Here is a 12,559-nt window from a genome sequence, read left to right as displayed (position 1 = left end):
GACATACTATTAAAAAGGGACAAGTTAACACAAGATACTCCTGTGGATTTAACTTGAAGTCTTATTTATAGTGTAAGTAAAGCTGCTGAACTTTATTTTCTTTTGTGAAACTTGTGTTTTCTGCTTGGTCTCTGGGTTCCCTAGCTAGCTGTTCTTCCTGTCTGACCATCTACCTATCAGCCTCGTCATCTGTTGAATTGTCTTCTATTGAAAAATGTTTCTTTCCTTCCTCTTTATAATTCTGCAGATATATATGTAATATTTTGTTTTAAGGGTGTTAAATTAGATGTACATACTTGCAGGGTAGAAGAAGTGTAAGACTCCCCAGTGTCACATACCTTCTACATGGTGCCTGCACTATTCAAGTCCTGCTTGTACCATTTACAATCAGTCCTGGTTTGAGAGCCCAGTTCAGATTTGACATGATGGTTTTCTTTATAATTGTTGAGTCATTAAACTAGGCTGGGAAGGAAGGGATGCAGAAACTATGGTAGAGCATTCACTTGTTCCTGCGTTTTGTCTTGAACTTCCGTTGGATGTGACATGCAGGACGCTATGCTCTGAGTGCTGAAGTGGTGTTTTGTTGTCCTCCTTCCCTAGGCACTACTTACGGTACAGCACACACACTTTGAGCATCAAAAAGTGTGTCAAAAGCCTTGCCTAATGTGACGATGGATAGATAGCCTTGAGGAAGACGTATTGGAAGAAAAATGCTTAAAGTATCAGGATAATCTGAGAATCGGGAACCTCTGATGTATGATAAATGTGGGAGAAAGAGTAAGATGTCAAAGCAGTGGAAATAAGGGAGCAGAAAAACAAGCTGGAAAGGCAGAAAAAAATGATGCAGTGTGAAAGGCAAATAGAAATGTGAATTGGAGACGGGTGCACAGGCTGGCACAGAATCTTTCCAGAATTGCTATTTTACTGCTGATCTTTGTTCTTATGTGATAGTTCCCTCCTTAATCACTGTTAGCTCTGAAGGTGTCATTGCTTCATGAGCTTGAACCTGGGAAGTGCCGGCGTTCTGGCCGTGACACTGCATGATTGCATGCTCAACTTCAACGTGTGAGAGTCATATTGACTCTTACTGGATTCAGTATCACTTCTGGATTCAGTATAAGTTCTGGGTTTTTTTGTGTGTATTCTGGTTTAAAACCCTACATATGTTTCTGATTAAAAAAAAAAAGAGGAAAAATTTGAAAAACTCAAATATATAGACTCTATATTTTATGTGTTTTATAAAGTACATAGAAAATAATAAAATGTTTAACCTGGATGCTAATCCTTGTTACGTGCTTTCAGAATCTTTTTTTCTGTGAAAGCATACTGCCTGGATTTTTTTGCCCTAGCTCTGTAGCATTTCTACACCTTTAAAGGTTCACAAGAAGACAGTAGCTCTGTATGTCAGAATTAATTGCGCAGCATGACAGTGCAGGGACACCTGTTTTCTGAGTGTGTGTGAAAATGCCTTATTAGTGTAGTCCTTTGTGCATGTTTTCTTGTGGTTTTTCCTTTCCTCTTTAAGCAGGTGCGTGGAGAGAGGCATTCCCATGGCATACGAAGAGTGTGCTATGAGACTTATTGTAATCATGCAGAACAGTTTGCAGAATTCTTGCCATGCTGGTATTCTTTGGTTGAAGCTGCTGTACGCACAACTAGAGAAAAGTTCATTGTTTCGGAGCATCCTCTTTTCAGAGAAGGCAGGGACTGGAAAGGGGATGCTAATTTGGATCCCTTCCAGTAGGGATACTTAAATTTTGAAACACATGTTTGTGCAAATCTGCCAGGGTTCTGGCTACTACTCTGTTTGGGCAGATGCTCCTTAATTCCTTAAGGAGAACAAAAGGAATAAGAAATGCGAGACAAGAGGCCCTGCTGTCTCCCAGTTAGCAGTAAAACCAGCATGCAACGAGGAGTGGGTTACACCTCTGAAAAAGCAGTTGCTTTTCAACCCGATGTGTTCTGGGAGTCCTCCAAAGAGTTTGGCACAGATAGGTCAATGAAACTTGGTAGTCCTTTGGGCAAGGATTCCATCAATACCACTTGTGTGTTATCTTAATTGCCGAAACAACCTTGTAAAGCTAAAACAAATGGCTTCCGTTTCACAGTAGGGTAACAGAGGCTGCAGGAGGGCATGTAGTAATAGGGCTGAGTTTAGAATAGAGGAGACTCCAGTACTGTGGCACTGAAGAGGTCTTAAAATTGCTAAGTGAGATTTATCAGCTCTCTGGTTTGCATTGTTTAAAAGATGTGGTGTTGTATTGTGCTACAGTGCAATATGCATCATAATGTTGAGCTTTAAGTATCAGCAAGGTGTGTGACATGACAGGACAATGAAAGCTATATACTGTCAAATGTGCCAACAATTATGTTCAAATTTCTTATTCAAGATACGATCACTTGAAGAGCGTATCAATATTTTAAAATGAAATCATTAGTTGGATGTGGGGTAATGAGAGATGCAAGCATCTGTGCTAATTGGGATAATCAAATTTCACATTTCTCCCAGCATCAGTCGATAATCATAAAACGATCCGCCTTTTGTCATCTCAGTGCAGCTTCCCGCAGCTTTATGAAGATTTTTCTCTTCCTTGGAAGCATCCTGCTAAAGGCAGGCGAATTTGCCTGCTCCGGGGTGTCATCTGCTGCAGCGCATCACGCTTTAATGAGCCGGCTGACCTTTGGATATGGAGTAGCACCTTCTGCTGGGTGGAGTTTATAAAGCATGTCTGTGTGTCTGAGGACCAGTGTTTTTACTGTAAAAGGGTCTCTCCTTTAGATCAGATGAAGGAGACTTGTGCATCAGCAGAACCAGAACTCAGATGTATTGACTTCATGACCTTAATTTATGAACTTCTTGGTACAGAATCTGCTTCTTTATTGCGGTTATAGAGAGTGAAGCACTGTGCAGCCCATTCTTTGATTGCTACTACAACCAAAGCCTTATTGCAGCCATACTGGTGTCTAGTCACTGCAAATAAAGGTGTCTAGTCACTGCAAATAAAAATTGAAGCTCCACAGAATGTGTGTGCATGCAAAGATTATCCAGTTAATTTAAAGGATATTTTAACTTTAATTATCTATGTATGTATTTTTAATTATAGGAATCTTTCAAAGAAATACCAACCCAAAAAGAACTCCAAAGAAGAGGAAGAATACAGGTATGTTCATGGTCCACTCCTGGGTGAGCGTGCATTGTTGGAGGAAGGGGAAAAAGTTGGGTTACTAACTAGGAACTGGCTTGTAAACCAAAGATTTTAATGTCAAGTGAAAGACTGTAGAAATCATACATGCAGAAACAGGCTGATTCAGTAGATACTAAGGAGTGGATTTTCAAAGTTTGGATTTGGTCTGTAACTACTCAATTCCCTTTTTATGTTTTGGTTTCTGGATGCCTGGTTTGGGGATTTTTGGTTTGGTTTTTTCATGTACCTTAAGAACTTTAAGCCAGACTGTATGATCCTGGCTCTTTGAAGTGAATGACCAAACTCTTAACTACTTTCAGCAGGAACAGAAACAGTTGTTAATTTTAGCATGAAACTTAAGCAGTCTGCGTAAGTATATGGGCTGACAACACAGATTAGTAACTTACTAAAGGCATAAAGTCATAACACCACAGAGAAACCAGTGGTTTTTGAAGAGTAAGGTGAAGGATGTAGTTTGTACTCCCGGTATCCTGGGATGGATTGACGCACGACTTGCTGCTGTTGAAGGATGTTGCATGGCCTCACCTGGCTGCTGTTGATTCACGTATTCGGACTGTATCTCCCTGGTGGCAGAGGACTAATGTAGTGCTCGCAGATAGCGACTGCAGCGTCGAAGCACAGCTCCTTCACTGAGTGCCACTGCGGACATGGATACAGCTGATGGTAGACCACATATCGTTAAGAACATTCCTGCCCTTGATAAGATTAAAGATACTCTTTAAAGAGAACTTTCTAGAGGAGGAGCTTTCCAACAGACCAGGCTATAAGTCAGAGCAAGAACCTTTTCCTTAGAGCACTCTGACTGAAGTTTCCCAACGTCAGTGTTTTGTAAAGCATCAGCTTTGAATGAAGGCATCGCAGAGTCTGACCCTGCAGCCTTGTATTGCAGGAGGCTGCTCTGCCTCTGGAGAGCCTGGCAGCAGACTCAAACCCTTGACCTTGATATTTGAAACATTTCAAATGAGTTTGGATATACGTCCAACTGTATGATTATATTAATTTAGATTTTTGGGTCAGAACCCCAAGCTGTTGTATACAGCTACTCTAGTGGCTCATATTGAGATAACAGCCTTTTCATTTTCTTTTTAATTTATTTTTAGTTAACATTGTTTGGGAATCAGTTATTTATGCCATTGTTTCCTGAGATACTGATATTTACAGAAGGAAGCTTATGTTACCAGCACATGAGCTGTTTTGCTCTGTACCTGGGATTAGGAATAAATCTGCCTCTGGGTAGCTGTACCATAAATGGGTATTTTGAGTTTACTACAACCTTTTTTGACACATCTTTCATTGCTGGAAAAGGATATTGGAGTTAAATGATTCATTTGATGTGGCACAGAAGATCCTGTGTATCCTTTGCCCTTTTAAATATAGTGTTGACCTCAGTATAGTTTCCTCATGTCTCTAAATAATGTCTGAGGATTTGTCATGCGACCTTTGGGTGTCTCGGACACTGCTTTGAGACAGCTTGTCTAAAAATTATCTGTTTTCAAGCTTATTGTTAGTCTGTAGTTCTGTGGCTTTGATCCCGTCTTTTGTAACCGGGACTTCTCTTGAGGTGCTGCAGCTTGACTGTGAATATGGCTGCTTATATTTAACTATATTTTTTTAGTCTGTTTTCTAATTTCTTTTTTCTTTTTTTTTCTCTGACACCTTTTTCATCTCTACTTGTACCGCTCCCCTCTACTTCTCTAAATCTCTCCCTCATTGCTTTGCTTTTTCACCTGTAGGTGATGTTATCAGTGCAGACCGCTACCATTTAATATTAATAGTTTTTCTAGTATGTACAAGTGCAGTGCTTCAAAGCTGCTGTTTTCCAGCTGACCAGCACAGCCAGCTGGGGTATTTAAATGCAGCTCTGTTGGCGCTGTGCTGAATATGTTAGTGACATAATCTGCTGTTTTGAAATTGTGTGCACAGATGTTTGTTTCTTCCTTTTAATAATACATGGAATGTTGTATTGGAGAGTATTTTACACAACAAATAGACCTTGTGATGGAAGGTACTAAAATACGGGTTGGCAATGAACACCTGCTTCGTAAACTCACTGCCTTTTTGAAAACTTTATAAACTATAGCTGATTTAAATCCAATTTACACTATGAAAAGTTTTGTTTTCTACACTATGCTCGCCAAAAAGTTGGTTGCTTAAGACAGGATTTTGCCAAGTAGAGTACACTGATGACTCTGTGCACGGAATTGTAAGACTTGAAAGAGTGTAACTAGAAATGTTTGGTGAAGGGAGATTAGAATGGTGAAGTCTCAGAGCTGTGCTGATAAAAAACGTGGCACTATAAAACTGTGATATTTTAAGAGCCAACGTCAAACTGTCTAAATCGAGATTAATTTATCAGACAACTGTCAGTGTGTCGGATAGACTTCCTTTTGAGAAATTCCTTCAAGTGAATCTGTGCTAATCCATATTCAGTCTCATGTAGCAATACTAAATGCTGAAGAAGGATACAGACTCCCTTTGCAGTGTGTCTTTCTGAAAAGAAAGGGACTAAAAGCAAAATGCATTTTTGTCCTCTGCAGGTACACATCAACTAGAGCCTTCCTAGCCACTTTAAATGAAATGAATGACTATGCCGGACAGCATGAGGTCATTTCAGAGAACATGACCTCTCTTATCACTGGAGAGTTAACACGCTATGTGCAGGAGCTGAAACAAGAGAGGAAATCGGTAATTGATCATTTTTTTATTATTATTCACAATTAATTGCTCTTTGAACACTCCTACCACTAATTATCCATCTTAATGTTAAGCAAAATTTATTTGTAGTTAATAAACATGAGCATTAGTAACGAACCAAGCATTAAAAAAGTGGGTTACATGCCCTGGCCAAGTCACTGAACCATTTGATTCAAATGTTATAAAATCAGACAGCAATGCCTTCAGGAGAATCCCTGCTAAATAAGGTCAGAGACCCATCTGTGCTTCAGGCTCTGTTAGCCAAAAGCTTGTTTAGGGATGAGTCCAGCAGCCTGAAATAAACAGAGAAACTGTATTATTGAGACTGACTGAAAGAATTATTAGGATCTTGGTTCACATTTTCCTGCTTCTCAGCCAGATCTGGTCAACAGAACTTTCAAACAGATGATTCTAATGAGAAACATGGGGTCTGTCTTTTGTGATGGTGGGGAATCTGGTTTTCAACCTGTTATCCTTCAAGACTGGAAGAATTAGGAGCTTTATGTTAGTACTCTATTTTAGCTAGTAGTTTAGGAACCTATGTGCCTGCTACAGTGAACGTTCAAAGCTGATTAACTTGCATGTCACCAGCTCAGAAAGGCATATAGTTGACGTGATTTTTCTTCCTTGCCTTGAACTCTTTTATCCCTGGGGTGAGTGGGCATAAAATAGTGATTCTAAGCATTATTGTTACAAATACTCATAATGCAGGTATAAAATGACTAAGCAAAGTGCAACAAGGTAGGGGAGCATCAGGGCACTATATTTTGTTTCCAAACTGTTGGTCCATTATGGAAAGTGCAAAAGTACTCTTGCTCAGTCCAGCAAAACGTACCCATTTATAAGTAGCTCCACTAAAAGTTAAGCATGCGTTCAAGTGCTGTGCAGGATCAGAGTCCTGGAAATTACCATGTTTTCCTAAGTATAGTATTCAGATGGTAAGTTTGTCAACAGGCATAGCTTTAATTTGCAGAATGGTGTGTAATCTTTCAAGGACATAATATTTTGGCAGCAACACGGGAAGGATGTTTTACATATAGCTGTGATGAGAATGTTTTCTCAGCCACTTCTATGACCTTTTATTCGGCATGGACTCTGTACAATAAGCAAAGCAAAAAAAGCATTCTAGTATGGCATTTTTCTGTCACTTCTAATGTTTTTACCTAATTTTTCAATTACGTGGGCGTATAAGGTGATTGGAGTATCTATTAGTTTAAATACGATGAAAGAGGACTAGCTATCTTTCTTGTAAAAAATGTGAGCGGTAACTATTGCTTTTTTTTGTTTGTAGAGTTTTGTAGTAAGTATAGCTCATATAAGTAATGGGTGAATGACAAGAAAATTATTTTAATATTGGTAGAGTGATAACAGCATGGGAACAGCAAAAAAACCAACTGACAATGTAATTACTTAACAGTTGTCAGTCATGGTTGGTTGGTTTGTTCTTGTAACATGAATATAAACTATATGAATTATGAATCCTTGTCTGAGTCCTGTAGATTTCTCATTTATGAGCAAATGGTGTTGAAAAGAAAACTGCTTCCGCCTTCAGGCATTTTTCATACATAGCTTCTCTCACTTCATACCGTAAAACACAAATGCATCAATCATGCTGGGACCTGCAGGAGGGGAAGGTGGTGGTTGTGTAAATATCACAAGAGGGCTGATGCTTTGGCAAAACCTTTTATGATAGGAATTGATGAATGGCTTGGTATTTCCAGAAATTTTGCTGGCAGAGTTCTTATGCTCGCTGCTTGATATGTCATCAGCTGTCATCAGCTACAAGTTCATAGAATCATAGAATCATTTATGTTGGAAAAGACCCTTAAGATTATAGAGTCCAACCATTAACCTAATACTACCAAGTCCACCAAGTTGCTATAAGCTGTAAGAAAACATGATCACTTCTGGAGCTAGGGCCACATGTAGGAATTGGGACACCCACATTCTTGTCTACAGAGTCTTGTATCATTTGAATTAAGTCTCTCAGCTGTCCAAATACCTGTAAAATGGTACAAATTTCCAGTGATTCCAGTATGACTGAGATAGATAAGCAGCTCTGCTCTTTTTGTTGTAATTTCCCACCTGGAAGATGGAAGTGATACACAGAGGTGTCATGAGGATAAATAAATGTGCGAAAGATGAACTTGAGTACAGCAGAAAATGGTCAGGCAAATATATCAGACTTAAGAGCTTCTGTTTCCAAAGGAGACCCCTTTGATATGCAATAGGAATTGTGCGTTTAATAGTCATGCGGGATGAGGGTGGTGATCTTTAAACACGTGGGGTCTGATGCATGCCTGCATTACCCTGTTTTCATGCTCATTTAGCTCTATTGATTAAAGTGGAATTACACCAGCAGATGATTAGGGTCGCACAATAATAAATCACGCTTCTTTGTTTTTCCTTGACAAGTACAAGCCCATAGCCTGTAAGCAGCGCAGGACCTGGTATTATATAAAGCTTTACATTGGTTTTATGCTGGATAAAATTCATTTGACATGCAATTTTTAAGTGTGTTGGATTTGTTAGGCTACTGTCAAATGTGTACTTGATGACTGCCTATGTCATGATTTTCCATATAAGATAGTTGCTAATGGTGAAAATAAGGGGAGAAGCAGCTAATCAAAAACAGGCAGGACAGTCTGGAGGTGGGATGATTTGCAAATTCACAGTGGTTTCACACGGTTCAAAAGACAGATACCTCCTCTTTCGTCTGGCCCAGTTTGGAGCTTGGCAGAGTTCTGGGTTACCTTTATGTTTTTACAGATCACATGCTTTGTTGCATGATGGTTTTTGATCATCAGAAAGCGGTAAGAAAAATCAGGCAAAGACTCTTTTTGTGAAACTTGAATATCTTTAGCAACAAAGGTCACCCGGTGCGTTAAACTTTATCGTGTTATGCATTCCTCTTCCATAGCATAGCCCTCGTTGATGTTATCGTTGTAGCAGATGAGTTGTTTTGCCCTCACAGTCACCAAGTTAGGCGTACACCCTGCCTGCTTTTCACACACAGTGTGTGTGCATGTGAGAGGGAGAACTCCTTGCGCTGTTTCAGTTCTTCCCAGCTGTCTAGTGAAGTGAAACTCTTTATAGTACAGTTCCTCACTTCAACTTCTTCTTGTATTCTCTTGATCTTAGTGTGTCCATGCTCTCATGTGAGTAATTCTCATCTCCAGCCAGGATCTTGCTAGCTGCTTCAAAGCTGAAATTTCAGTTCTGCGCTACATGTGAAGGTCATGCCCCATCCACCTTCCTTTTGAGGTTATTGAGGCCAGATGCATGCGACTGAATTCCCTTTCACTGTACGAAGACCTCCGTCACCAAGCCACACAAATGAGTTGGCGATCACCTCTGAGTGGTTCGGGGAATGAACTTGCTTCTGTGGTCATTCTTTGTGCCACCCCAATTTCACCAAAACCTTACTTTGAGGTAGCTGTGGAAGGTGTCACGTTTGAGCTGGGGGCCCTGCAGTATTACAAAATTGGGTCATAATCTTGCTTGTCTGTGACAAAAGAAAAGGAAATGATCCCAATAATGTCAAGAGGGGTGTTTGGACTTTACTTCACGAGCATTAACAGGTAATACATTTCCAGGTTGGAGGTGTACTCGAGAGTTCTTCTACTCCCACCCATTGCGACTGTTGCTGGTTGTGATAGTAGCTCCTAAGCAGACCAGTTATTCTCCATATGAGAGAAAGATGACCAGCATTTGGATTGCTTAGGTGAGGGAATCTGCTTCTCTGCATTGCTGCGCCTGCCAAGTTACTCAGCATGTTTTGTTCTATTAAAAAAAAAAAAAAATTAAAATCTAGACACTGGAGGGTTTTTTTGCTGCCTTCTTTTTGGGTGATGCCTAAGAGGACTTCTGAGCAAACATGTAGCCAGTGTGGCCCAAGCATTGAGAATTTCCTTTTTTTTTTCTTAAAGCTTCACAGGACATAGCTTGCGTTAGGTATTCTCTCAACTATGGCTGAGGAAAACCCTCAATACTGTAATTTGTCTGGATAGAAATTCAAGAATTAATTCCTGGGACAATTCTGATTTAGATCTGCGGTCACAAACTAGGTCTGACTCACGGTCTCCTCTGGCAGCAGCTGCTCCGTGTAGCCGTTGCTCATGTCAGCTTTGCTAAAAATGTATTTGGGAGTCATGAACTGTCCCTCTTATTACTGCTGCTGCTTTCACCTCTACCTCCACCTCCCCTTGGGGGTAGGCTGGCTCCATACAATCAAGCATGAAAGTCAAGTACAAGCCAAGAGCTTTGCTGCAGACTGAACTGGTGCAGCACTGGGATTCTGTGGTTGGGAGAGAATTTACCTGATGTCAATATGTTCCATTTTGTGTCGGGATAGAAAGGGAATGGGGAATGAATGCATCCTTATGGGTACTGTGAGGGCAAAAATGGTCTGGTTCTTTATGGTGGAGCGTGTGCGCCCTCCCTGTGTGTATTCATAGAGGGGGTGTACATGTCAGAGAACTTTCTGTTTCTTGTAGACTCTCGGGTGTTGATGAAAAGTAAATAATTGGAGGAATTCTGCCACGTTCGTTCATTCTGAATAGTGCTCTGTTCTGCAAATAGTCCTGTGGTTTTCAACAGGATTTCTCATGGCATAATGCACCGCGCAAGCGTGGGACAGGATGGCAGAATACGACCCTGTCAAGTGCACAATGGATTTTTCCATGTTGCATTTTGGATGTGCCTCAAGGTCTCCGTGTGTTTGGAGCACAGCTGTGCTTTGTGCTGCAGAGGTACAAGGAGACATTGCTGCCTTCCAGAAATGATGAACGCATAGCAAAGCGGGTAGTGGGAAGAGGAAAAGAGAGACAGTGAAAGGAACCAATTTGCCAAACTTCAAACGTCTTGTTGAGGAGAATCAAACTGAGCTTTCCCCGGCTCTTGTTGTATCACTAACCCACTTTCAGCTTACTGCCCCATGAATGGAGTTAGAAGTATTTAGTTTTAATCTAAGTATACGGGTATAAAAATTAAACACTAATAAATAGTTGTGTTGCCAGGTAGAAGCTTTGCAGGACCTATTTACAAACAGAAAGAAAACTCTGGGCATTTATGGGAGATTTTGTTGTGCTCAATAAATACACTGCACAACGATCCAACTCTACATATTCATCCTCTTTCTTACAAGATATACTTCAGCTGTTATTTCATTAAGTTAAATTGTACCAGTACAGTAGTAGTAGTATGTAAGTATATAACTATATAGTATATAAGTAGTAGCTATAAGAAAATAAAGAATGCAGAAAAATTTTTAGGAAACATCATAATAAATTCTGTATATTCTTATTGAGTGTTTGTTGGTTTTCCCCAAACTATGGCACAAATTTAATGAAACTGTGTTAAATATTTGTACATATCATCTAGTCATGCTGTGAAGGACCTTTCTGGGATGGAAAATGCTTATTACAAAAGTTTCCAAAACCATTTTTATGTGGAAAACTAATAGTAAATCCCATCCAGCTGAAAGGTATAATGTGAACTTTGGATTTAGCAGAGTTAAAGTTGAGACCACTGGACTTAATATCCTGCTCTTCCCAGTTTGGAATGGGTACATTGAGCTTGAAATAATAGTTCAAATAAATAAATTGGCTTCTGTTTACTACATGAAGGATTCTGATTGGGAAACAAAATATGGTTACAAACATAGTTACATTTTCTGTGATTTAGCCTGAATATTGCACTGCAGAGCAACAGCCTGTTAGAGGGACGAGACAAGAGATGTCTTCTATTGACAGTAACATTCCCTGCTTGGTGCATAACTGTGAAACGCCTGAGGGCGAGAGAGGTGGAGTGTCGGCCATGTATGTATTTTTCCCTTTGTACTCTATCCAGACAGCCGCAGAAATCGGCCTAAAATGAAAGAGCAACAATGAAGCCATACTAGTAAAGCATACCTTAACTGTGTGTGGATGCTGTTTATCCAAGGCCTGAGGTACATGATATATGCGGGCACGTTTAGCTGGCATTTTGGTTAACATTCAGTATTTTACATATCTGATGCAGGTCTTGATACCTGTGTGTGGGTATACACATACGTGAAGGCTATATGGAAACAGCTGAGAGGTTGTGGCTATTTAAAGAAATACGAAGTATTTCTTTGCCTGTTGAGGCATTAATTTGTACATCTAGTTTTCTTATCACGGCAAGAGTTGTACAGGACTATCACCGACCATTTCTATGGAGGGAGGAGACATTCTATTGAGATGGCATCTCTTGGTTGTGAATCAGTGGATGAGAAGCATTGTGACAAGACTGGAAACTAGAAGAGATGGAAGCTACAGTAGCATGCCCCTTTATTCTCATTGAAGGATTAAAACCAGAAACATCTTTTCTTCGTACCTTAGTTTTTAGTAGTAATGTTGCATCTCCCTTTGAAAATCCCATAGGTTTGCTCTCATAGAGCACTTTGGCACAGCTGGGCTTGTAAGGACATGATGAGCCCCCAAGGATGGGTTCGAGAGTGGGGTACACGATCTCCAAACAACCTGTCATAGCTGTGTTTGTGCTTGCTGAATCCAGGGCCTGCTGCCATGAAGGCAGATGGTTCAGCAGGACTGCTGGAAGAGTTGGCCAGTGTAGCAGAGTGCTCTCGAGGATCCCTGTAGCTTTGCTCCCATGGAGTTGTCCTGCTAAGCTGTAGG

The 12,559-nt window shown here is 40.3% G+C and overlaps 1 protein-coding gene across 21 annotated transcripts in view; it reads left to right on the top strand.

The window, feature by feature from the left end:
* Positions 1–12,559, top strand: part of FNBP1 (formin binding protein 1) — a 109,051-nt gene that overhangs the window by 39,591 nt on the left and 56,901 nt on the right. For all 21 annotated transcript variants that reach the window (XM_075519321.1, XM_075519329.1, XM_075519316.1 and 18 more), the window contains 2 exons: positions 3,105–3,161; positions 5,744–5,891. In XM_075519321.1, coding sequence (XP_075375436.1) covers positions 3,105–3,161; positions 5,744–5,891 — 205 coding nt within the window. The remainder of the gene's footprint in view (positions 1–3,104; positions 3,162–5,743; positions 5,892–12,559) is intronic.

Source organism: Mycteria americana, chromosome 17 (genome assembly GCF_035582795.1).
Source record: "Mycteria americana isolate JAX WOST 10 ecotype Jacksonville Zoo and Gardens chromosome 17, USCA_MyAme_1.0, whole genome shotgun sequence".
NCBI lineage: Eukaryota > Metazoa > Chordata > Aves > Ciconiiformes > Ciconiidae > Mycteria > Mycteria americana.
Note: the sequence above shows the minus strand (reverse complement) of the source record. Positions and strands in the feature narration are given on the sequence as shown.